This window comes from Phocoena sinus, chromosome 5, assembly GCF_008692025.1.
Source record: "Phocoena sinus isolate mPhoSin1 chromosome 5, mPhoSin1.pri, whole genome shotgun sequence".
NCBI lineage: Eukaryota > Metazoa > Chordata > Mammalia > Artiodactyla > Phocoenidae > Phocoena > Phocoena sinus.
The window spans coordinates 66,949,650-66,975,967 of NC_045767.1; the positions used below are offsets into that span (position 1 = coordinate 66,949,650).

A 26,318-nucleotide genomic window follows, 5' to 3' on the forward strand; every position below is an offset into this window, starting at 1 on the left:
AGTAATGGAACAATTTCTACATCAGGGGTTATACAGATAAAGGAAATCTCTAAGTAACTTTAGCCCGTGTTGGGCTTTCAAATCTTCTCCAATCAAATATATGGCAGTCAGTCTCTCCTACAAAAAGGTGGCTTTGAGTTTCACTATCGCATTCCCTCTTTCTACACCAGTGGTGATACCAGTAAGCAGTGAATTGGTCAGATTGCAGGAGGCAAGAGAGAAATAGCCCACACCGAATTGGCTTGGCTGTAACCGGAGAAGCCCCATGGCTGAGAAAGTCAACAGCATCAACAATCAATTTAAAGAATCTTTTTTAAAAAGTACTATTTTCATCTTTTTCTGGATTTAACAATAATATATAGTCACTATATGAACATAAAAATAAAAAAATACATGGAAGGGAAGATGAAATTATGCATAACAGTCCACTCAGAGACTGTTAGCATTCTGGGTTACAGTCTTCTGGTTTTTCCTCTGTACATGAGTATGTATACAGATGACATGGTTGAGGTTATTACTGCACATGCATTTTCTGTCCTTTGTTTTCCTTTGTCCTTGATCATGAGGATTTCTATGTTGTTAAGTATTCTTTGAAAACACCATTTTGATGGCTGTATATTTTTTCCCCATATGGACCTACAATAAATTATTTAAGTATACTCTCTTTGTTGGGCATTTGGTTTATTTCCATTTTTAAGTTATTATAAATAAACTTGTGATGAATAATAGTGTACATAAGTCTTTTTTCCTGGCCTTTTTTTTTTTTTTTTTTTTTTTTTTTTTTTGCGGTACGCGGGCCTCTCACTGTTGTGGCCTCTCCTGCCGCGGAGCACAGGCTCCGGACACGCAGGTTCAGCGGCCATGGCTCACGGGCTCAGCCGCTCCACAGCATGTGGGATCTTCCCAGACCGGGGCACAAACCGGTGTCCCCTGCATCGGCAGGTGGACTCTCAACCACTGCGCCACCAGGGAAGCCCTTTCCTGGCCTTTTTAAAGAACAAATTCCCATAGTAAAATTGTTAGATCAAAGAAAACCCACATTTTAAGGTTTTTGAGACATATTGTCAAATCCCCCTCAAAAAGATTGATAAAGGCTGATGGCTCTTCGGTCCTCAGCTCGAAGAACTATTTAAAAAATTTTGAGCCCTGGACCTTTGATATAAGCTCCCATACATAATATAATTAAGAAGACAAATCTCTCTTATATGCCATCTGTGAGGGGATTTGTGCCAAATTAAACAAACATGCCTGTTTTTAGAAAGCAAACCCAGGAATTACCATGGGTTTCATTGGACTAGCTTTATTTATTATTTTTTTAAAATATTTATTTATTTATTTATTTATTTTTGGCTGCTTTGTGTCTTCGTTGCAGTGCGCAGGCTTCTCATTGTGGTGGTTTCTCTTGTCGTGGAGCACGGGCGCTAGGCGCGTGGGCTTCAGGAGTTGTGACATGCGGGCTCAGTAGTTGTGGCTTGTGGGCTCTAGAGCGCAAGCTCAGTAGTTGTGGCGCACGGGCTTAGTTGCTCCACAGCATGTGGGATCTTCCCGGACCAGGGCTCAAACCCGTGTACCCTGCATTGGCAGGCGGATTCTTAACCACTGCGCCACCAGGAAAGTCCCTCATTGGCCTAGCTTTATTCCAGGCAGGTCTTAAGTACAATCGCAGGTGGGATCAGGCAGGGGCCTTTGAGTGAAAATTTTAAAAAGGCAAAATGTGTTTAGGGTATGTGTGGGGTCCTTCCTGGATTTCACTAGTACCCATGAGGGTCTATCTTCATATTGCAGGATCCAGACCTATGACTGGGAGACTAGTACAGGCCACAAACCTATCTATTTATCCATAACTACTGTCATTGTTTTAGTTTATTAAATTTAAGTTATCAAGACTTCAAGTGTCGCTTGAGATTTCTATTATGCTATTTGTTTGGGGCTTTATGGGAAAACATCTATGAGACTGTGTAAGGGAGGGTAATGGGCATTTGAGATTAGGTTTGAGTCCCAGCTCTACCACTGTGGCTGTATGACTGTGGGGAAATCATTCCACCACTCTGGGCCTTACTTTTAATTTCCTCATCTGTAAATTAGGAGCAACTGAGCCACCTTGTAGGGTGAGAATGAAGAGAATAATGTCTTTGAAATACTTAGCGCAATTTTGCTTCTAAAATTTTTAATCTTACAGATGCACTCCCACTTGTGTGAAATCACACACACACACATTATTTATTGCAGCATATTTTGAAGTAGCAAAAGATTGGAAACGGCCTAAATGTCCATCAATAGAAGACTAATTATTCCGTGACCAGTAGTTGTTGTTACTGCTTTAAGTATGAAGACTCTGACAAAATTAGCATTTCTTTAACATCTCTGATTTTTAAAGGCATCGTGACTGAAAAAGTGAAGTTTTGCCTGTTAGCTCAGAATTATGGTATAAGGTATGGATTTACTAGGTAAATATCTGTCTCACTCCAAATGCAGTCATTCAGGAAGTAGTTTTTATATGCCAGCGTGATGCTATGGTTTCACATACTCATTAGAGGTTCACAATTTTTAAAGTGTATTCATTTTGGCATGTAGTCTTTTGGAAATAATTTTCAAATACTGTTTCATCATGTGGGTATGAAATCCTCCCTTATACATTTGAGAACAGTCTGTACTTGGTCTTGTAATTTCTTGGCATACAAATTTATATGATAAATCTAAAGCTCATATTGGGGATGTCTTGTGAGTAGCAGGAAGATGTTTAGGATTAAGGCCTGAATATATGAGATTATGAAAACATATTTTGGTAAGTGTGGATTTCATTTCATAAGTGAAAGAATCTGTGGCTTTTCTCTCAGAGCCTATATACATGAAGCAAGAATGAGTCTATCTTGGAGGTAGTGGATATTTGCTTCTTGCGGTGTTGAGATGCCACAGTTTTAGCAGATACTCCCAAACCATTGGCCCTCACAGGACATTTCCCTACCACTTTTGGGTTTCAGGTCCAGCAGCTGAAACAGATACTGCTGATACTACAATAGCTGCGCCTAAGTAGTAGGACCGCCTTTCTGGAACTGTTTGTTCTCCAAGGAAAGAAAGAAAAAAAAAAAAAAAGACTTCTTTCAGCCATTTGTTGTCACTTACTGACTTCAAATGAAAACTAACTTGCCTAGTTGGGCAAAAAGAAGAATGTGTAAGATACAAAATCAAAGGAGGGTAGGAGGTGTGCTGTGACTTTAATAAGCATTGTATTTACAAAGTGCTTTTTAGTTTACCCTCTGACTGCATAATCTATTCTAGTGCAACATTTCCGGTAGGGTTTATGTTTGTTTTTGAAACTTCCATATAATCTAAATACACGTAACTTTATTTCCAGTCTCGTGTTTCTATATGTTTTTATGATTAAGAATACTTTAAACTTGCTAAATCTACATTTTTTTCACATCACTTTTAATTTTAAAAGCAACTTATTGTTCCATCTTACTGTAAAAGCAATACCTGCTTATTTCAGAAAAAAAGTGAAAATAATTACAACCTTTCTGGATGACAATCTGGAAATATCTACTAAATAAAAACAATGCAGATATCCATTGACTAAGCAATTTCACTCCAAGTATTATATCCTACAGATGCACTCCCACTTGTGTGAAATGACACATGTATAAAGTTTTTCATTGCAGCATGTTTTGCTCCAGGAAATGATTAGAAATAACCTCAGTTCCATCTAAAGGAGACTGGTTAATAAGTTGTGGTCATTTATGGTTAGAAAGACCCTACTTCCAGGTTTGCCTGAGACAGTCCTGGTTTTTGTCTGTTGTTCCACAGTAATTAGTCATAGCATCCCTTTTAAAAGTGTCTTAATTTGGGCAATAAATTATATGTTTATCCTAAGTTTGGTCTCCTTGTGCCATGGAATATCATTTAGTCATAAAAAAAGGAATGGTGACACTTTATCTATTGATTAATAATAATTTTTATATTATACATATAGCTGATTCACTTTGTTATACAGCAGAAACTAACACAACATTGTAAAGCAATTATACTCCAATAAAGATGTTAGAAAAAAAAAGCAAGGTTTACATACTTTGTGTTAAAAAAAGGTAGGAGAGGATGTAGAATATATGTACATAGACTTGTATGCACACAAAATACTTCTGGAAAAATATATAAGAAACTGGAAATATTAGTTGTCTTGGGAGTGGGAATCTGGGTGGCTGGAGGACAGAAATAAGAAGGAAACTTCACAGTATACTCTTGTGTATTTTTTAACCATGTGAATAAAGCATCTACTCAAAACACTCAGAAGAATTTTAGAAGGGAGGAAAAATTATGTATCTACATAGGAAAACTGATTTAAAATTATACATCCTAATGCTAACAACGCTTATTCTGAGTAGTTCCACTGAAAATCATTTTTTTATAGTCATCTTTTAAAAATCTGTATAATTTGGATTTCAGGATTATACTGCCTAGATTCTTCAAATCATCTACATGATTAACATAGGCATATACCACAATAGTTTCCAACATGAGTACATACCACAGTTCTATTTAAGCAGCCCCCTGTTGTTGAACATTTGTGTTGTTTCCAGTTTTTCAATTCAATGTTCCAGTGGGCTTTCTTTTACAGAAATCTTTGTGAATGATTCCTATTTACGTCTTTAGAACATATTCTTGAAAGGTGAATTGCTGAATCCAAGAAATGCAAAATCCTAAGGCTTTTGGCTCTTATTTCTAAATCGTCCCTCTGAAAGGTAGTGGAGAACCAATTCACACTTGCTAGTTGGATTTAAGACTGCCAACTTCTTCATACCTTACCCAACACCGGATCTTATTGTTTGTATTCCTCTTGGCCAATCCAATGGTAAAACTGTTTTAACTGGCATTAACACTTTTTAGTAGGTTAGAATTTCTCCCACATATTGGCCATTTGTATTTCTTATAAATAAAAGCTCACAAAAGAAAAATAAACAATTTTTTAGTGGGACAAAGCCCTTAAAAGAATGCTCTGGGAGGATGGGATTTTGCTCTTTTTTTTTTTTTCTTCTCCTTTTTGCTTGTCCAGCAACTCAGATTTAAAGCTGCTTTTAGAAATATCCAACCTAAAATGATTGTGGAAGTCTACAGGCAGCTGCTGTGTTATAGCCAACGATGGACCGCTCAGTGTCAGGGCAGTTCACCACATCCTGTTGCCTGTCCTGGAAGAGTCTTGCCCAGCCACAGAAAGTGACAGGCATAAACAATCTCACTTCTGATTCTTACACAGCGGCATTGACACAGGCAGGAGATGTCTTAAAAGTTAATTGTAATTTGCTGAATTTTTTAAAGTAACCATAGAACGTTGTACCCTGAAACATGGGGTGGGAGAATCCTTTGTGTTAGGATGGTTTAACCTTAATCTGCTTTTCAAATGGCGCTGAGTCAGATGTCTCCACACAGTCACACGGTCCATCTGGCGTACAGACGGTCATCATTAATCCAGCAGTTATCTGCATCATGTATATATGTCCAAACATCAAACAAATCAAACTCTTTTGATGTCCTTCTCAATCAGTCTTTAGTTTCAAAAAAATTCTCTACAGTGCTGAGCAGAACAGCAAAATTGCTTTAAGTCCTTCTTCTCCTCCCCCCATCGCACATGCTCACAGTGTTTTAAGGGAATTAAAACACTTAACTGCTTCAAAAGACACAGGCGGGGATGGCTGCCTTTCTCTAGGATCCGCTCCGTGCAACATACAAGGCCCTGTGTAATGTACATGCAGCAGTGTGTCCATTTCTTTTTTTTTTTTTTTTTTTTTGGCCATGCCTCGTGGCTTGCGGGATATTAGTTCCCCGACCAGGGATTGAGCCCGGGCCATGGCGGTGAAAGCGCCGAGTCCTACCCACTGGACCTCCAGGGAACTCCCTGTGTGTCCATTTCTTTACACTGTGTGGTCCGAGGGGCATGACCCCACTTGGAGGCTTTTCTGTTGCCTAGCAGGGCTACAGAGAGCCACTTCTTAAGGGCAGTATTTGATAACTAACTGGGATTTTTAGGAAGACATTGTGTAGGAAGGAAGAGCACATCAGGCTTATTTAATTTTTTCACTGGTAACACAGTAAAGCAGGTTAAGTGTGATTTGCATTTTATAGATCAGGTAACTGAGACCCAGGCCTATGAAGGGAGGAGACAGGAGTTTTAAATTCCAAATCTCATGCTTTTTCTCATCATAATCGTGCTAGGTGTCCTGTAGAACAATTGTTAAGTCAACAAATTTCATGTCAGTTTTCAAAGACCATAGTCAAATAGATATAAATAGACAGGTAGATGTCCCTGAATCATTTAATGCCATCTCCTTCCCCTGAATCACATACTTGACCACAAAGAAAGCCTTCAAAAACTCAAAGAGAGGAGAGAGATTTATAAGGGCATACTCCCTGATTATGGTATAATGAGAATAGAAAGAAAAAGCAAGAAGGCAATTTAAAAAACCTTGTCCACTTGCAAATTATAAAACACACTCACTGATAACTCTGGGATCAGAAGGAAATCAGTGAGGAAGTTAAAGTTACTGGAAAAGAAATGAAAACAAAAAGAACATTTCTTTATCAAAACTTCTAAGGATAGTAAAAGCTGTACTCAGAGGAAATGTTTTATTCTTTAGTAAAGAATGAAGGAAAAACATTAGTAGTTCAACTTACTACTTACAAAATAAAGTGGAACAAAAACCCCTAAAAAATTAGTAAGAGGGGATTAATAGATGAAAGCTGAAATTAAAGGGATAGAATAATGGATAAATAAATCCAAAAGCCGGTTCTTTAGAAAAACCAATAAAATAGATAAACCCCTCGGAAGCCCAATTAAGGAAAAAACATGGTAGCAAAAGAATACAAAACAAATAAAAATAAATGACAAACAATAGATACAAGAAAAATTAAAATCATGTTGAGATGTGTATAAATAACCCTTTAGTAAGAGGTGTGAAAACCAGTGGAAAAGGAAGATTTCTTAGCAAGATGCAAATGATCAAAATTGACCCCAGGAACAGCGGAAACCCTGAAGATACTGGATTACCATGAAGGGACTAGAAAGATAATTAAAGAGTTACCATTGATAAAGTCTCCAGAACCTGATGGTTACAGAGCTGGCCCTTAAAAAACAGATAGTAACAATATTTAAACTATTTCAAGTGAATTAAGAAAAATTTACTGAAGACATGCAGAGTACTAGTCATGGTGCTAATCCTAAAATAGTGGGTTACATGCATGGGGAATTAATTCAGGCCTGAGAACTCATGGCCTACATAGTGGGGAAGTAAGTCGTAGACTCTAAACATGATACAGAGAGGAGTGTGCATGTTACCACCATCATGGTTCAGGCAGTGCCGAGGGAACATGGCCCAGAGTCACGGGGAGGATTTAATGGATGATAGTATCTAAGCTATCTTTAAAATAGATGTCTTCAGAAACTAGGTGTGAACTAGACTAGTTCACATCTTGTGCACTAGAATTTTGTCTAAACGTTATTTATAACCTGTTGACGTTTTTGGTTTGTGAATCATCTTGAGACTAATGAGGTTTATGTCTTCATATGCTGTGTACATAAATTTACATACCAGGAGGCAATGCAATAAGTGGTAAAGAACAGGGAATCTGGGATCAGATTTGATTAGCTGTGTGCCCTTGAGGGTGCTGTATTACCTCTCTGTACTTCACTTTCTCATCTGGAAAATAGGAATAATAATTGTATCTACCTTGCAGGGTTGTTGTGAGGATAAGCATATAAATACATATAAGTTGCTTAGAATAGTGTCTGGCACAAAATAAGCAGTCATCAAGCCAGTGATAAAAGTGAAAATGAGAATGGGGATGATGATATTTATAACTAATTTATAATTACCACCTCATCTATTGATATATCATTATTTTTGAGAGATATAAGGAAAGACAATGGTCTTTGAGTCAGACTGCCGTACCTCTTAGCTTTGTCATGAACACACTCTGTAACCTTGGGAAACTACTAAACTTATCTTTTTTTCTTCTGGTAAAATATATATAACACAAAATCTACCACCTCAGCCATTTTTAAGCGTACAATTCGGTAGCATTAAATAATCATCACCACCATTGGTCTCCAGAACTTTGATATCCCAAACTGAAACTCTGCACCCCTTAAAAAAACTGAACTGATTTTAAACATCATCTTTCCCCACACCTGTTAAGGTAGACACACTTAGAGCTAGGTTGCTCAAATTAAATATGTTATAAATTGCAAAGTCCCAGACACCTTAGAGGGCCTCGGTGCTTTTTGTCCTTTGGTTCCAGCCCCATGGTTACACTTTCAAAACCCTGAGTGTGTAGGAGACGGTCCTTTGCAGATGATTGGTGGCCTCTACATTTCTATGCTCACCCTCCCACCCGGTGATATTTTTTCTCACATATCTTGTTTTGTGAACAGAAAGAGCATATGCAACATGTTAACTAACTCTTTTCAGATGCCAAGAATGTGCTAGGTGCTATTTGCGAGAGATAACTTGCCCATTAGATTTATTGTATAAATTAGGCCAAACACTAACTTGGAAAGAAGAAACCAGTATCCGTGGAAAATTTATTATTTTGAATATCCTTTTTTTTAAATGTTCCTTGAAGATGAAATGTGGTTTCCACTTGTGCATGATTACAAAGTCGAGAATCTAGAGTTATTCGAAGACAATCTTTTCTCCACACCTTTTTTGAATTACAGAGCAAAAAAAACTGGAAGAGTGAAGGCGGCCCCAACTTGGGTTAAGAACCCAATATACTTAAAAGAATAAAAGGAGTGGCAGTGATGTTTTCACCAGACTTTTCTTTTTCTCTTCAGATTCCTACTCTGCATACCTCTTCTTCCTTTTCACATATGTTGTAATATCAGCAGAACGCTTTAAGTGAACTTTTCTCCAGCCAGAAAATTAAAAATACTAAAACTCCTTCAGGCTATGGTATATTTTGATGAGTGCAAGAGTTGCTTTTGGTTTTTTACCTTTTGGTATTTCCTGTCTCGCTGACTTTTTCGCCTTCTCAGCAGAGAGGTTGTGACCTTTAAATATGATAGGGGGAATGGTATTTGGATCTATCAATGTGGCTCCTGCTTTTGCACACTCGTTTGCACTCTAAAAGCCTGTTTCTTTTTCTAATGTCATCCACATGTCTGACCTAGACTATGAAGTACTTTGTTCCTGGGGTCACCTCTAACTAGTAAATCGTTGTCTTAACTTGCAGCCCTATAAAGACAAATGTGAAATGTATCCTTACTGTGAAGCTTTAAAGGACGCAGGGATGAAGCAGACCCTGGTTTTTTGACTCCTGCTAACCTGGCATGCCTTGGGGGTTGGCATTGCCAGCGCAGGAATTAATGGGAGGGTCTAACCACAGGTTGACAGTTTTAGACTGTGGGCTACAACCTAAGTGTGATGACTGTTTCACTCTTACTTGTGTGTGATGTGAAAGTATAAACCATGCTTCAGTATTTCTGGCTCAGCGTTTCTTAAACTATGTTTTGTGAGATATTAGTTGTACAGTAACAAAAAGGTTCTGAAGTCCATGTGTTTAGGAAATGCTGAGTTAAAATTATGAGTTTCTTAGTAAGGAATTTCTCAGAACTGTTAGTCTAAGCTTTATGAACTCCACGTGGGGCTATTTATGTAGCATTTTCCAAGTTTTATTTGATCCAGAACCCCCTAGGACATACACTCTAGGGAAAGGATTCTCATACTGTTGTGATAAAGAACAAGGTTTATTGCTGTTGGGGGAGGCGGTTGCATTTTTTATTATGGTAAAATATACATAAGATTGATCATTTTAACCATTTATAAGTGTACAATCCAGTGGCATTAAGTGTAATAACACTTCTTTTGCAAACATCACCACTAACCATTTTCAGAACTTTTTCATCATCCCAAACTGTAATTCTGTCCTTGTCAAACAACAGCTCTCCACTCCCCAGAACACCCACCCCCTAGTAACCTCCATTATACTTTCTGTTTCTTTGAATTTTCCTATTCTAGGGACCTCATATAAGTGGAATCATATAGTATTTGTTTTTTGATGTCTGGCTTATTTCACTTAGCATAATGTCTTTGGGACTCATCCATGTTGAACCGTATGTCAGAATTTCCTTCCTTTTTAAGGCTGGATCATGTTCCATTATGTGTGTATTCCACATTTTGTTTATCCATTCATTTGTTTATGAACAGATGGTTTGGTTTGGTTTTTCTACCTTTTGGCTACTGTGAAGTGAACATTGATGTACAAGTATCTGCTTGCGTCCCTGCTTTCAGTTCTTTCGAGTATTTACCTAGAAGTGGAATTGCTTGTTCATGTTGTAATTCTGTGTTTAGCTTTTTGAGCAACTGCCAAACTGTTTTCCACAGAAGCTACACTATTTTACATTCCCACCAACAATGCACAAGGGGTCCAGTTTCTCCACATCCTTGCCAACACTTGTCATTTTCTGTGGGGTTTTTTTTTTAATAGCCATTCTGCTTGGTGTAAAGTGGTGTATCATTATGGTTTAAATTTGCATTTTGTTGTTGTTTGTTTGTTTAATTTCTGATCCAGTTTGGGCTGATAATGTGATCCTAGTGCCATTAACTAACTACACAGTGCACACAATACGCAGCTAGGACAACATCCAAAATGATGTGTACCCTGTTCAGTGAGATGTGTCCAGTGATCACACCCTTGGATGTGATTAGAATGCCAAGTTGTTATAAAAGTTTCTAGGGCTTCCCTGGTGGCACAGTGGTTAAGAATCTGCCTGCCAATGCAGGGGACATGGGTTCAAGCCCTGGTCCGGGAAGATCCCATATGCCGTGGAGCAACTAAGCCCGTGTGCCACAGCTACTGAGCCTGTGCTCTAGGGCCCACGAGCCACAACTACTGAGCCTGTGTGCCACAACTACTGAAGCCCGTGCTCCGCAACAAGAGAAGCCACCGCAATGAGAAGCCCACACACCGCAACAAAGAGTAGCCCCGCTCACCACACACAGCAACAAGGAACCAAAGCAGCCAAAAATAAATAAATAAAATTAATAAGTTTTTAGAAAAAGTTTCTAAAGACTCTTTTCCAATTCTGCATTTACCCTTCATGAACTAGTACCAAACCCACAGCAGTCCACAGATCACAGTTTGTCTATCACTGCTGTGAGAAACGCAGAAGTTATATTACCTGTCAAATATACGAGTATTATTTAATGAGGTATGATAGATGACTTAAGCAGTTTTATTTTAACATAACTGAAAGCTATTTTTCATTCAATTCCTAAATACAACTTGAAAATTATGCTGAAAAACAATCTGGCAATATAACGTAATAATGTTATTTTGGGTGGGGGGTTAGTTTGGTCATGTTTTGGAATCTAGACAGCTTCTCTGAATAGGCTGGCCTCTGAATTCTGATAGAGCACTGTGGCCTTGACCCTCAAGTAGGCTTGAATGTCAAGTCCTTGAAAAGAGAAGCAACTGCCTTGTAGACAGTCATGAGTGTGGAATCCAGAAAGAGAGAGATAAAATCAAGGTGCTGGAACTTTTGGGTCTGGCTCTCTGTTTCTGTAAATGTTCTGAGGCAAGAAGAGCTAGGCTCCAACCGCTGTATTGACGAGTAACTGTGCTTGAAAAGGCTCTTCCAACAGTTAGTTAGGTAATTTGGGCTTGCTTCATTCTGTGGTTGGTCCTCTTTGGCATCAAGCCTGTTACCTTTGGGAAACTGAGGCAGTGTTGCAGCTTAGTGCAGAGATCCTTTCAAAAGAACATCTTTAAAGGAAAACTAAATTTTTTTTTTTTTTTTTTTTTTTTGCGGTACGCGGGCCTCTCACTGCTGTGGCCTCGCCCGTTGTGGAGCACAGGCTCCGGACGCGCAGGCTCAGCGGCCATGGCTCACGGGCCCAGCCACTCCGCGGCATGTGGGATCTTCCCGGACCGGCGCACGAACCCGTGTCCCCTGCATCGGCAGGCGGACTCTCAACCACTGCGCCACCAGGGAAGCCCAGGAAAACTAAATTTGATCAGTTATATTTAGAATGTGAAAGATGGCAGTGGTGATTCTGTATTCTACTCTGTAAAGACTTTGAGAGGAAAATCCAGATCTGGTCCAGTTTTGTGAAGGTAGCCAGTGTTGCTAGTTTTATCTGCCCTGGGCCCCTTTCCTAGGGAATCACATTCTCCTTCTTTTGGAAACGGTTCCAGCCCCTATTCCTCCCCACTGTTGATTAAAATGATTCATGGTCTTGTTCACCCCATCCCATTAGTCACTGTGGGAAGGGACCTGACCCTAGGCAGGCCAATAAGGGTCTTTTCCTTTACCTGGGATGTCTTCAAACTGCAAGTGAAAAAGAGAGTTAGTCCTCTCGGGGGCTGACAACCTTCACGTGTGAGATTGGAAACCAGGAGATCCATGTGGAGGAAACCTGGGTGCAGTGAAATCAAGTAAGCCAACATGCAGAGAGAGTGGATAGGAGATGAAGCAATTCCAGGTTCCAAATACACAAAAGCCCTGGTTTGTAGTTGTTTCAAGGGGTCAGCTGCCCCTCTACCCCCCTGTGGCTGTGATGCACTGGGCTCTGTAATCCATTATGAGCCTAGGTCCATCCGGGCCTCTCTCACTTGCAAATAAGAGTGCCAGCTCTTATCATCACACCTTCCTGCCCAAAACACTTAGCACACTGCCTTTCATACCATAAGTATTCAATGAATATGCTTGAATAAATAGAAAAATTAAACTCAAGATAACAGAACCTAATTGCTGGCTGTGTGCTCTGCACTCTGACACAGACCCCCATTGACGAAAACATGTTAACGGATTGGCGGCAGGTGCTTTCAAATATACAGCTTTATATTCTTTTTAAAAAAGTGTTTAGATACAGAATGTGGGATGGTTGATGTGAAGGGATGTAAAACTCTTGGGGGTTAATGACATCTGTCTGTTGATGAAGAAGGTGAGGACATGGCAGAGAGATTTTTAAAAGCAGAGGAGGGGGCTTCCCTGGTGGCGCAGTGGTTGAGAGTCCACCTGCCGATGCAGGGGACACGGGTTTGTGTCCCGGTCCGGGAAGATCCCACAGGGAGATTTTAAAAAGCAGAGGAGTAAAACCCTCTGTAAGGATGGGGAGAAGGGCTGGCCAGGGACGCCAGAAGGATGACCAAGTGGATCCAAGGGGCCCACTGAGGTGGGAGCTTGTAAATGCCTAGCAGCTCCAGACCCAATAAAGCACCATCATTTCCAGTAGCCCTAGAAGCAGAGCATTAGGGATTAGGGCGACCAGTAAATAACACTCCTCTCTCCCCACCCCCACCCCCCAGCTGAGACATAAACACAGGAATCGGAGGTCAAAACGTCAGCTTCACTTCTCATGACACAAACTGGAGAGTGTGGGTTTAGAGCTGCAGCCAAGTGGGTTTGCTAATCCTTGCTCCTGAATTAAACAAATTCATCCACCTATTCCTAGCACAGCGGGACAACCACGGGCCTCTCCCACCCCAGAGAAAGGCCCCTTTCTACACGGCAGAGACAGACGGGATGCATGTTTCCGCAGAGAGGAAATCCCAAACTGGCTGAGCTGAGCGTGCCCCATTCCTTCTCCCAAACCAACCTAGGGGAGGAAGAGTGAGGGGCCAGGAGTGTTGTTCCTCCATGGAGAAACATGAGGAGTGGGCATGACTGATCCCATCTCAAGTAGAGACAAGTGGTGGTGCTTAGCTGCCAAGGCTCATGTCTAAGGTTAACTGTTCCACCTCTGCTGTTTCCTTTTCCTGGTCATTGTTCCCTAATGGAAAGGCGGAGGACTGGGGCTGTTGAAGGTGCAGGCATTGGAGCAGTTGAATAGACTGGTCTGTACTGAATCAGGAAAGAAAGAAGGCAATGAGAGGAGAGGGAAATGGACTGAGAGGAAAAGGCAGAGTCTGGAGATGAAAGAGCAGATGTGTGGGGGAGAAGGCATGAGAAACCTGGGAGGAGAGGGACTCAGACCAAGGAGTAGGATGTTGGAAATGGTAATTCCGCAGGGCAGGTGTGGGTGATGATTATGATCGTGAAATGGAGTGTACGAGTAAAAACTATTGGAATTGAGGACGTCAAAGAACTGTAAAGCCAGGCCGTCGAACAGGTTGCTGTGTAGAATGTAAAGGCACCTAGAATGATGACTGTAGTCGGTGGTAAGCCTGGTGCCGGTGTCGTCCATGACTGACAGAAGTAGTGAGCAGGATAGAAGGTGATTATGGTGAAAAACTGATGGCTCAAGCCTCACACGTGGTGAGGATTCCTCATGAGAATGATAATGTCAGTGGTCTGGGCTGGCAAGGAAGCTCTAGGACAAGCAGGGAGCTGTGTTTCTCCTCACCTGCAGCTTTCCTAAAAGAAACAAGCAGCCAACCTTCCTTGGACTCACCGTACCTTTTCTCATAATCTCTTCTCTGCTAAACTTGCCAAAAGTGTCTCTTTGTGTTTTCTCTATTGTTTTTATTCTACACTGATTTCTTAACTTCCTGAAATTATAGGTTTTCGCCCTATAATTGCACTGAAGTTGTCCCCGAAGTCGATAATGTGCTTCTAATCAGAAAATCCATTCATTGATGACTTAACAGTTTTATCCTAATAATAGAAATAAGTACCACAATGGAAAACATTTATTGTGCCAAACACTGTTCTGTTCTAAGCACTTGACATATATTTTCTTATTTATTAGCTCCAGGACAGCCCTATGACATTGTGAGTATCCCCGTTTTTATGGTCATTCATTCATTCATTCCATGCGTATTTCTTGAATGTTTACTTACTATATACAAGAGATCATTCTAGGTCATATCTAGGTAAGAAAAAGAGCAGTGCAGAAGCCCTGGCAGGGATCTACTTGGTTTGGTTGAGGACCAGCAAGGAAGGAGCTGTGCCTGGCCGCAGGGGGCGAGGGGTGGTGGGGTCCGAGAGGTAGTGCACAGCGACTCCTGTAGGGCCTTGTAGGCCTTTGTAAGAACTTAGGCTTTCGAAGAGAGAGCTGGGGCAGAGACCATGTAAGCAACTTGCCCAAGGTCATTCAGCCACTAGCTAGCCGACCCAAATATAAGCTCCCAGTGAGCTCTGGCTGTTGGAATATGGAATGTTCCAAGCTTAATTTATTATTTCTGTTTCTCACAGATCTCCCCTTCCTCTATTCTTTAAGATGGTCCCAATGACTAAAAACCATATCATCAACCAAATCCCCTTCCTTCTCCTCGCCTCTGCTCCTAAATCCACTCAACCGCCAAGCCAACAAGGGGTGCTTTCATCCTCCCCCTTTACTGCCCTTACTGCTTCTGGATAAGTTCAGGCTTTCCACATCTCTCCCTGAGCTCTTGTAATTACCCTCTCCTCCACCCAGTGGATCTCTCCTGCTGCCACCTGACATATTCTCCTAAAATAAAGGTCGGCTGCCAGGATTCTTTCTGTCCTCATCAACTGGCCTTGATGCCCCACTGTCTAGAGGACAGTCCAAATCCTTCACAAGCCTCTCACAGCTCTCTCAAGCTTACCTCTTAGAACTTTCTTCCCCTCTCCAACCTTACATTCTCTCCCTGGCATCCTCTGTGCTTCTGCTCATTTCCTATCCATAAAGTGGTTTCTTCGCCTTCAAGCAGCCACACAGCTGCCACCTTCTGGGTCAGGCTTCCCCAGAATTCTCCCAGGCAGAACGAACAGGTCTTGCCTCTCAGTGGAAGGCCTGGTATCCTCATTAAGTGCTCCTGACAAACTCAAATGCATTGAAAGTCTAGCGAGTGGTGATTGTGGCTGGACATTGGCCAATTAATGGAGCCAGGCTGGAACCCATACAGGTTAGGAGAGCAACCATGAACACGCGGCAGGTACAGGAAATCCCCAAATTCTATTAATTGTAGGGTAATTTCCTAGAGATATTTTGGTAATGTATTCCTTAAGTTCTGAAGTTCATAATTGCACTTCTGTTAAAGGGAGTTTGTTCGCTTCAAATGCAGGAAACCTAACAAAAATCATGTTTTTCTTTCTTTTTTTTTTAAGCCTTATATATAGAACAGAAATGTAACATTGGTGTTAGTTATCGATTTTCCAGAAAGTCTGGATCTTCTCTGATATGCTTGCAAATCTTTCTGAGATGTCCTAATCCTTAAGATTTTTGAAGCAAGTATTTATTATAGAAAATGTATTAAAATAATAAATTCACCAGATGTAATCTCAGTTTACATTTTGCTACCTCCACCTGGTCTTTTCATTTATAGAAACTGAAAATTATATGTTGCTTTATATATATATATATATATATATATATATATATATATATATATATATATATTGCATTTTAAATACCTGGCAATATAGGCGTCTGGGTTCATTTGAAACCCAAATGAGCGTTACGTTCATTTTCTGTGAACTCCAAATCCATCATCGTGTTGCCCTTTCCCTGTTGGCTGTAAAGGAAATAAAGCCAAGGAGATTGGGTAGAGCCACCCCACCCCCCACCCCCACCACCCCCCGCCCACTACCTGTCTGGTTTCCCTAGAGAACCACTAAGTGCTGGTGCCTTCCTCAGAGCCAGAAAGCTGCACGCTGTTCCACAGTGGATCAAGGAAAGGGAGAAACCCCTTGCCAGTGGGAAATGACAGCAGAGAAAGGGAAAGGTAGCCAGCAGGTCCTTGCTCGCCTTCTGAAGACAGGAGGGAGAACCTAGATGAGACAGTGATGTGTCTCAGGGGGCTGCACTGGAATGAATTGCTGGCCCACCTTTCTCCTCTCTCACTCTGGCCTTTCTCTCCTGAGGTGCTGCCTTGGGCTGAGGAAGCCTTTTCTATGGCCTCTGGAATCCTCCACCCAACTACAGCCTAGAGCATGGTTGGGCATTTCTTTTTTTTTTTTTTTAACATCTTTATTGGAGTATAATTGCTTTACAATGGTGTGTTAGTTTCTGCTTTATAACAAAGTGAATCAGCTATCCATATACATATATCCCCACATCCCCTCCCTCTTGCATCTTCCTCCCACCCTCCCTATCCCACCCCTCTAGGTGGTCACAAAGCACCGAGCTGATCTCCCTGTGCTATGCGGCTGCTTCCCACTAGCTATCGATTTTACATTTGGTAGTGTATATATATCCATGCCACTCTCTCACTTCGTCCCAGCTTACCCTTCCTCCTCCCCGTGTCCTCAAGTCCATTCTCTACATCTGTGTCTTTATTCCTGTCCTGCCCCTAGGTTCTTCAGAACCATTTTTTTCTTTTATTTAGATTCCACATATATATGTGTTAGCATACAGTATTTGTTTTTCTCTTTCTGACTTACTTCACTCTGTATGGCAGACTCTAGGTCCATCCACCTCACGACAAATAACTCAGTTTAGTGTCTTTTTCTGGCTGAGTAATATTCCATTGTATATATGTCCAGCAGGCATTTCTGAATACGCTTTCCTACTGAAATGTTGTTCTGCAAAGCCATTAGTTTCCATAGTGTAATTAGGACTCCCCTTCAGGTACATTTTGGACTAAGTCGGCCTTTCTGACTTCAACTGGGAACCACCATACAAAGACTATTTCTGTGAGATAATTACAAATGATGACCTACAAGCCGCCATCTTACAAGTGGGCTTTTGGAACATAGCTTGCACCTAAGTTTGAGGCTGCCTGTATAAAAGTGCCAAATTGGCAATTTATAACAGTAACTAAACAACAATAATTGCAACTACCCTTTAAAAAAAACAAATCTCCCATGTAACTGGCAAGGGCTATAAATACACACCATGTCTAGTTTTTTGTAGATGGATAAACTGTTCTTCATCTCACCTTTTATGGTCCCTTCTTGACCTGAGTTGACAATAATGCCATGATAATACATAACTTACATAGAATGAGTACCTGGAAGTTCCCAGACACTGGGCTGTGTTCTTTATATATAGTTTCTGTAATTCTGACATCCCTATAAGGTTGATGTCACCCCCCCACCTCACAGATTAGAAATTCAAGGATTAAGAAGGTTAGGAACCATGCCCAAGGCCGCATAACTAGTACAAGGATGAGGCTGGGATTCTAACTGGAGTCCTCCTGACTCCAAAGCTGTTATGTTATGTTATGTATTCCATGATACATTTGTTCTTCTCTCGTTTCCATTGTCTAATTAGACAATTTTTCATAAACAAACCTCTGTTTATGTGTATCTTGAACAAATCCAGCTATTTGACGGATCATGAAAATTAATCCTGAAGATAAGATGCTTCTAAGTCCTTATTATTTCATCTACTAGAATTTTGTGGGGGTTTTTTTTTTCATTCTTCTAAGTATCTAGAATGTAGTGCTTAATTTGTTTTAAATATTTACTGAGTACCTACTATATGCCGGTAAAACTCTGGGGGTAGAGACCATCCTGGGCCTTCCTTCCTCTTGCCTTTGGAGCGAGAAGGGCAGAGAAGTACCAGGACTTCTTCAGAGAAGAGGCCCGGGGCCGGGTGGGGGGAGGCGGCGGGGGAAAGCTCAGGCCTCAACCCTGGGCCCCCAGGGGATGTTCTCATAAACAGGGGTGGCCCACAAATTAGTGAAATGGGAAACCACTGGGCCAAGAACAAGGAGGAGAGAATGCATAGTAGTTAGGTAAACAGGGGTATAAATCCATGTATTACTATTAGTCGAGCACGAAATGAACTCTTTTAGGAACTTTATGTTCCCCATCTGTGTTGAATTGACGCTCATGTTACAGCACTTTCCCATTAGCCAGAAATAGTAACTTTCCATCAGTAGCACTTGAGCATTTACCTTAGGAACTTTGCAGTAGTTGTCTCTGAGGTGACCATTATTTTTTCCTTGAATTTTATGAAGCTGGTTTTGTGAGGGAACTCACAATCCTATGGAATTGAATACATGTTTACAAATTTAAAAACCTTTTCTCCAAACTTTTTTTGGAAAGTTTTTAAATGTACAGATGGCATAATGAATACCCGAATACTGTTCACCTAGAACAGGGCCAGTGGACTACAGCCTGTGGGCCAAATCCAGCCCGATGCCTGCTTGTGTAAATGAAGTGTATCGGGATGCTGACGACTTCCATTCATTTGTGTATTTGTCTGGCTACAATGAAAGAGTTAAGTCATTTTGACAGAGACTACCACAGGCCCACAAAGCCATATTTACTATCGGGCACTTCACAGGAAAAAACTGCCAACCTTTGAGATATAGATTCACCAATTGTTAATATTTTGCCATATTTGCTTTATTTCTTTCTCCATAACAAGCAGATGTCATTCTCTCTGTCTGTCTCCTGTGTATGCACAACACACACACACACACACACACACACATTTTTTCTTGAACCATTTGCAATTGTGTTATAGACATGATAACTTATCCCTAAATAATTCATATATTTGCCTAAAAATAAAGGCATTCTCTCATATAACCACAATACCATCATCATCATCATGCCTAAGAAAATTAACATTCATCCAATAATATTATCCAACAACAGTCCACATTTAAACTGGACTTTCATAGCCTTATTTACTTTTCCTTTTTTGGATCTAGGATCCAATCAAAGGTCATACATTACATTACGTCACCATGTCTCTTTAGCCTCTAATTTTTGTTTTAGCGTGACATTGACTTTTTGAAGAGTCCTTTAAAAACTTCTTTTGGGGCTTCCCTGGTGGCGCTCGTGGTTGAGAACCTGCGTGCCAATGCAGGGAACACGGGTTCGAGCCCTGGTCTGGGAAGATCCCACATGCCGCGGAGCAACTGGGCCCGTGAGCCACAACTACTGAGCCTGCGCGTCTGGAGCCTGTGCTCCGCAACGGGAGAGGCCGAGACAGTGAAAGGCCCGCGCACCGCGCACCGCGATGAAGAGTGGACCCCGCTCGCCGCAACTAGAGAAAGCCCTCGCACAGAAACGACGACCCAACACTGCCAAAAATAAATAAATAAATTTAAAAAACAAAAACAAACAAAAAAAAAACTTCTTTTGAAGCCTAAGTCTTAATGAGTTTGCAATACTACCCTAGTAAGAGCTAAATTGAATAGTCATTGTGGTAAATCGGTGTCTTCACTTCTTCTTTGCCAGATTTTAGAACCAGTTGTGTTGCTTGGCTTCTGAAGCTAAGACACTAAGATGTTAGTTTTGCTTGGAGTTGTAAATGTGGGAAAAACTCAGTGTGAAGAGTAAGGCAGATGGGAATTTGCAGGATGCATTTTAGGTAATTAAAGGCACAGCTTCCCCACCAGCTGTGGTTGCTGCCCCTGTTAGCTCTTGGCTGGTGGCGGGGGTGGGGGTGGGGGGGGCGCTTTTCTCCTGACTGGGGTCTGGCTCCCTTCCAGCATCATTAGATTGCAGCACGGAGCTGGAAGGAGACCTGCCGTTATTTAAATCTTCCAGCCCAAAATGTTCAAGCTGGCGACGCAACGCTTCTGTGTTTGCAGTTTGTGTGCTGAAGATAGCGTGGCCCTCGGGGCGCACCCGGGAATGCACGTGGGAAGAGCACCTTCTTGCCTTTCTTGAGGATCTGACGTGCCACGGTCTTGTGCCTCTGATGGGACCACATGGTGGGTCACAAGTCTGGTCCTTTTCATGGGGTCCCAAATGATTCCTAGAAAATTCCGGGACCCATCCTTTGCTTTCCTCTGGGTAAGAAACCCTCAGAGCTCCTAGGCCAACCGGAAAGAGAGTTGCATGCCTAGAAAAGACTCACCTGAACCTCTACAAACCTCTGGAGATGGGAGGGAAAATAGAAAAACTCCAAGGAGAACTGGATAATTTTAAAACATGCAAAGTAATTGCAGGAGAGACTGTGAAGGGTATGGATGACTTCAGACTCTTACCAGCTCATGGTCAGTCTACAAGAGGTGTTGTGAAGGACACAGATATTGTGAATGATGGTACTTCTTACCTACTGAAAAATCCAGGGGCACAGGAAAGAAAACATTCTGGGGTGGGCCACCCTCCATGGGGGGAAGTGAGATTCGAGTATCTCCTCGTTGGTCTCCCTGTCTCCTGTCTTTTTCCTCTTAAGTCCTTCCTTTACACCCTCTACCTCCCACCCAGGCCTACCCCCAGCAATCTACTTCTGCTGCAGACCTGGGCATTTACTTCTCAGATCACCACCCCTCTGTGACTTCCATAGCCTGCCTTCCATGGCCTTCAAGGACCCCATGATCAGACCCTGACTCCAAAGCCTCATCTTCCTTTGATACCAGCTTCAGATTTGATGCTTGAATTCCTCATATATGCCATGTTGTTTTGCACCTCCATCCTTTGCTAGTTGTGTGGCCTTAATGATGCCTAATTGTTCTGTGCCTCATACTGTTCATACTGATAATAGTACCTACCTCATAACGTTGTGCAGGGATTAAGTGAGCTAATATATGTAAAATTCTTGGAAGAATGCTTGGCATATACTAAGGGCTAAATAAACATTAGCAATTTATTGCTATTGCTCTTGTTATTTTGAACCTGGATGTCTTATTTTTTTATTGCTGCATAAAAAATTACTGTAAACTTAGCATCTTCAGTCAACACCCACTGATTATCTTAGTTTCTGTAATCAGAAGTATGGACATGGCGTGACTGAATACTTTGCTCACCGTGCTGAAATTGGGGTGTTGGCAGGGGCTGAAGTCCAAGCTGAGCTTCTTCCAAGCCTCTTCCAAGCTCATGTTGTTATTGACAGAAGGCATCTCTTGGCAGCTATAGAACTCACGGTCAGCAGGAACTCTGACTTCACCTTCTTTGAAAAGCTCCCCTGATTAGGTCAGGTGCAACCAGGTCATCTTTCTTTTGATCAACTCAAAGCCACTGGTTAGTGACCTAATCACAGAGTGATAACCCATCTCATGCACAGGTTCCACTGGCACTCAAGGGGAGGTGATTATACAGGGTGTGTCCGTCAGTGGGTGAGATTCTTGGGGACCATCTTAGAATCCTACCTACACACTGGTCATTGGGAAATACTATGATTTTTGTTCGCTTTGTTAAATTGCACTTGGGTGAATATATGATTTATTTACCACCACCATTTTTTCAGATTTTTGTAGCATCTTTCTTAGAGCATTTAGATGGATTCACATTGATCTGCATCCTGGAACCAGCCTTCATCTTTCCTTTCCTGTAGTTTGAACTACCTGATGGGACCAGTTAGCTCATCAGAAGTCTTTTAGGAAGAGGATAATTGGAGACTTACAACCGATGAACCTGCTGCTAACATCCTAGAGTTCCAAAAGTATCACTCACAATTTGCAATTCCTTCCAGAGCCATTTATTTATTCTTAATGACTCCTAACAGATGAAGACCAGAACCCTCCTCAGCTGTCGATTGTGTCTGCTACTCTGCCAGGTCAAAGTAAACTTGTACCTGCTAGAGAAATTTGTCACCATGAGGAGGGTCTTTGACATTATATTCAAAAGATTTCCTTGCCCCCTCATATTTCCCTTTCCAGTTAAGTCTAGATTTCCCCACCCCATTTAATTCAGTTTATAAGTCCACAAAGAGGTATTACTGGTCAAAACCCATTGATAAAGGATGTATTTTAAAAAATTTTTATTGGAATATAGTTGATTTATGATGTTGTATTAGTTTCAGGTGTACAGCAAAGTGAATCAGTTATACACATACATATATCTATCCTTTTCTAGATTCTTTTCCCATATAGGCCGTTACAGAGTATTGAGTAGAGTTCCCTGTGCTATACAGTAGGTTCTTATTAGTTATATATTTTATTTTATATATATTAGTGTGTATATGTCAATCCCAATCTCCCAATTTATCCCTCCCCCGCCCTTACCCCTGGTAACTATAAGTTTGTTTTCTACAAACTGTATTTCTGTTTTGTAGATAAGTTCATTTGTACCCTTTTTTTAGATAAGGATATATTTTTTGAAGATCAATTGAAAAGAAAAACTTGTTGAAGATGACACTTGGGTAGTAAAACCTATTTAAAAATATATATATATATCCATTTTGAACCAGATTCTAGGCAATAAGACATGGACAAAACTTTGAAGCAATAGGGAATTCATGGGTTTTGAGTACTATTTCCCCCAAATTGCTAATTTCTACTTTCCAATGGCATTTAACTTACAGTTTTATACAAAGGTGAAAAGATAAAGGGAAAAAAATGAATATGACATAGATGTGGGTTTAGAAGTTTGAAGTGTCTGTTTATTCCAGCATTTCCTAATGAGGTATGATTTTATTATCCAACAGGCCATGACTCACACCTGACTCTCACTGCCTTAATGACTGACATCCCTCCAGTAATTTGGACTATTAAAGAAGAAAGGCTGGTTCATAAAATAATATAGACTTGGATTTCTTTTCTTCCTTCCAGGACAATATCATATTATTCTTGAGAGGTTGTAAAGAGCTCGGCCTTAAAGAATCTCAACTTTTTGACCCGAGTGACCTACAGGATACGTCCAACAGAGTAACAGTCAAGTAAGTAATGCATGATTTATGTTCAAGGGAAACCCATTTATGGTTTGATTTGCAGTTTTGTGATGATGATGTAAGGTCTAAGAGGCAGAGAATTGGGCATGCCTAATAAAATTAAAATGTGAAGGTAAAAACCTAGCTTTCAAAATAAACCACATTGGCCTTCCCTTGTGTATAGCTTTCATTCTGATCAAACATAATTTTTTGAAATGCAAAAATCATGTACATAGAGTTAGAATTTTAGAGAAAGGGAAGAAAACGTTAAGTGAAACTTAACAGAGGGAGAGGCAAGGGAGAAATATGCACAAGTCTGTTTGGGTTAGACAAAAAGCTTTTATTGGCTCCAGTTGGGCATATGAATAGGCTCCTGGAAGACTGCAAACTCCTAAACAGATTTGAACTCTGTTTATTATGCAAAGAAGTCAATGGATGATGGAAAAATCTATTCTTCATTTACATTTGTAACTGTTTTCTCATATGTGTCAGTGATCAAGTTCTTTGAAGGTGGATCATTGGCCATTTGGCTATTGTTGACTGTATCTACTCAGTGAGCCATGTTTGGGGCCAAAGAATTCTTGGGAAAGAGTGTTATAGTAAAAGAAAAGGCAATGTGCTTCTCTATGAAGAAATAGCTCATGAGCAGAGTAATGAGATGAAAAGTCCTTTTGAGATGGTAGAGGTAACTTTCCTGTAGTTTAAAAGTTCTTTAGACTCTACCAAATTCAGATAAAACCTTTTTGAAATTAGTCAAACAGTATTTGGCATTAATATGCTTTAATAAGAAGCTTGATTACATAGATAGCATCTTTGGACTGGCTATACTTCTCCTTTTGATTACTTTTGGGTCATTTTATCATAGAAGGACAGAAAAGAGAAAGAAACCAAAATTCAGAGCTGTTAATTTTTTGCTATTTGCCGATACTGGCTTTTTCTTAATGATGGGGAAAAATAATTGAAACTACTAAATGAAATCAAGTTGGAGTTCATATTGGATTTTATGATTTTTGGATTTTATGATTTATGACTGGGAATAAGGGAGAGTCAGCCATGATTGATTATGTAAAAAGCACTTCTCTGTTGTCAATGTGCCTTTTCTTTTTTGAAGTACAATTAACATACACCATTATATTAGTTTTAGGTGTGCAACATAATGATTTAATATTTGTATATATTGCAAAATGTTTACCACAATAAGTCTGGTTAACATCTGTCACCATATAAAGTTTATTTTTCTTGTGATGAGAACTTTTAAGATCTACTCTCTTAGCAATTTCTTAGCAACTTTCAAATATGCAATACAGTGTTATTAACTATAGTTGTCATGCTGTACATTACATCCCCATGACTTATTTATTTTATAACTGGAAGTTTGTACCTTTTGACCTCTCTTTAATACTTCTCATGGAAAATTTTTACTTAAGTGTAAAAAGAACAGAATAAAAATTATGATATTTGAATATGTAAACCACCATAAACCTCATTTTAGTCCTCACATGCTCCATTTATTTCTGTACCTAAATCCAGCCTCTATAAATCATTATTCATTTTAGGAAATTGTTTCAGGTTCTGCCTCATCTCACATTCATAGTTTCACCTGGGTGGCAAGTGACCAGAAACAATAGTAACTGTGTGACATGGTAGGTAATCATTTGTTACACACACATTGATTAGAGTGTGAAGGAAAGTTCACTTTGACACTGTTGGCAGCTGAATTAATTTTTTTTAAGAGTCACTTTAAATCAATATGTTACTAAACCAGGAGGCTTCTGAGACTGATTGGTTTTAGAAATTCAGAACTCGTATCACTTTACTGCTTTTCTACAAAACTGTGAGCATCGGGAAATCTCAGGTCTACCTCTACATCTGCTACCCCCAGGTCTATAATCCTAGGCAAGCTCCCTTGCTTCAGTAGGGCTCTGTGTCTTCATCTATAAAATGGAATTGGACAGAATGTTCTTTTGTGTGTGTGTGTGTGTGTGGTATTCATCCTGAAGAATGTTCCATGTGCACTTGAAAAGAATGTGTATTCTGCTGCTTTTGGTTGTAATGTTCTGTATATATCTAATAAGTCCATCTTATATGTCATTTGAAACTAATGTTTTATTATTGATTTTCTGTCTGGATGATCTGTCCATTGATTTAAGTAGGTATTAAAGTCCCGTACTACTATTGTATTACTGTCAGTTTCTCCTTTTATTTCAGTAAATATTTACATTATGTATTTAGGTGCTCCTTTCTCCCTCTCTTCTCCTTCCCAGACCCCTATAATGAGAATGTTAGCATGTTTGATGTTGGACAGAATGTTCTTTCAGGTATGATTCTAGCTAAAGCTTTCTCAGTGCAGATCTGGGAAGATGGTTCAACCAACTTCTAAAGAAAGCGACTTTAGTTCAAAGGCACAGAAAGCAACCTAAAGGAAAAAAAGTCACTTAGACCAGTGGCACACAGACAGTCACTTCTCAATTACTGGACAGTCTTCCCCTTCTCCTCTTCTTTTCTCTGTTCTTTTTTTCTTTCTCTCTGCTTCTTTTCTCTGTCTCCTTCTCTTCCCTATGCTTCCCTTCCCTTCTTTATCATACCTTTCCATCTGTCTCCCATTTTTGCATTTCTTCTCCTCATTTTCTTCCCTTTTAAGTTTTTCCTTCACTTGAGACTATTATTTTCGTTGAGCAATACTTGCCCATCACCTTCCCCTATGTCATTTTTCATTAATTCAACAAAGATTTACTGAGCAGCTACTATGTGTCTGATACTTTCCAGTCACTAGAGAACAGGCCCCCTGTTCACAGGGAATTTATACCCTGTGTCAAGAAATGGGAAGTAAATAAGTAAATTTTTAAAAATTGCAGGGAGTGATAAGTGCTGAGAAGAAAATAAAATAATAATAAAATAGATGGTGTAAAAGATAGTGACCATGGCAAT

General features: G+C 40.3%; 1 protein-coding gene across 9 annotated transcripts in view; it reads left to right on the forward strand.

Annotated features, from left to right (window-relative positions):
• LIMCH1 (LIM and calponin homology domains 1) overlaps positions 1–26,318 on the forward strand; it is a 343,577-nt gene that overhangs the window by 211,860 nt on the left and 105,399 nt on the right. For all 9 annotated transcript variants that reach the window (XM_032633006.1, XM_032633009.1, XM_032633007.1 and 6 more), the window contains exon 4: positions 23,293–23,399. In XM_032633006.1, coding sequence (XP_032488897.1) covers positions 23,293–23,399 — 107 coding nt within the window. The remainder of the gene's footprint in view (positions 1–23,292; positions 23,400–26,318) is intronic.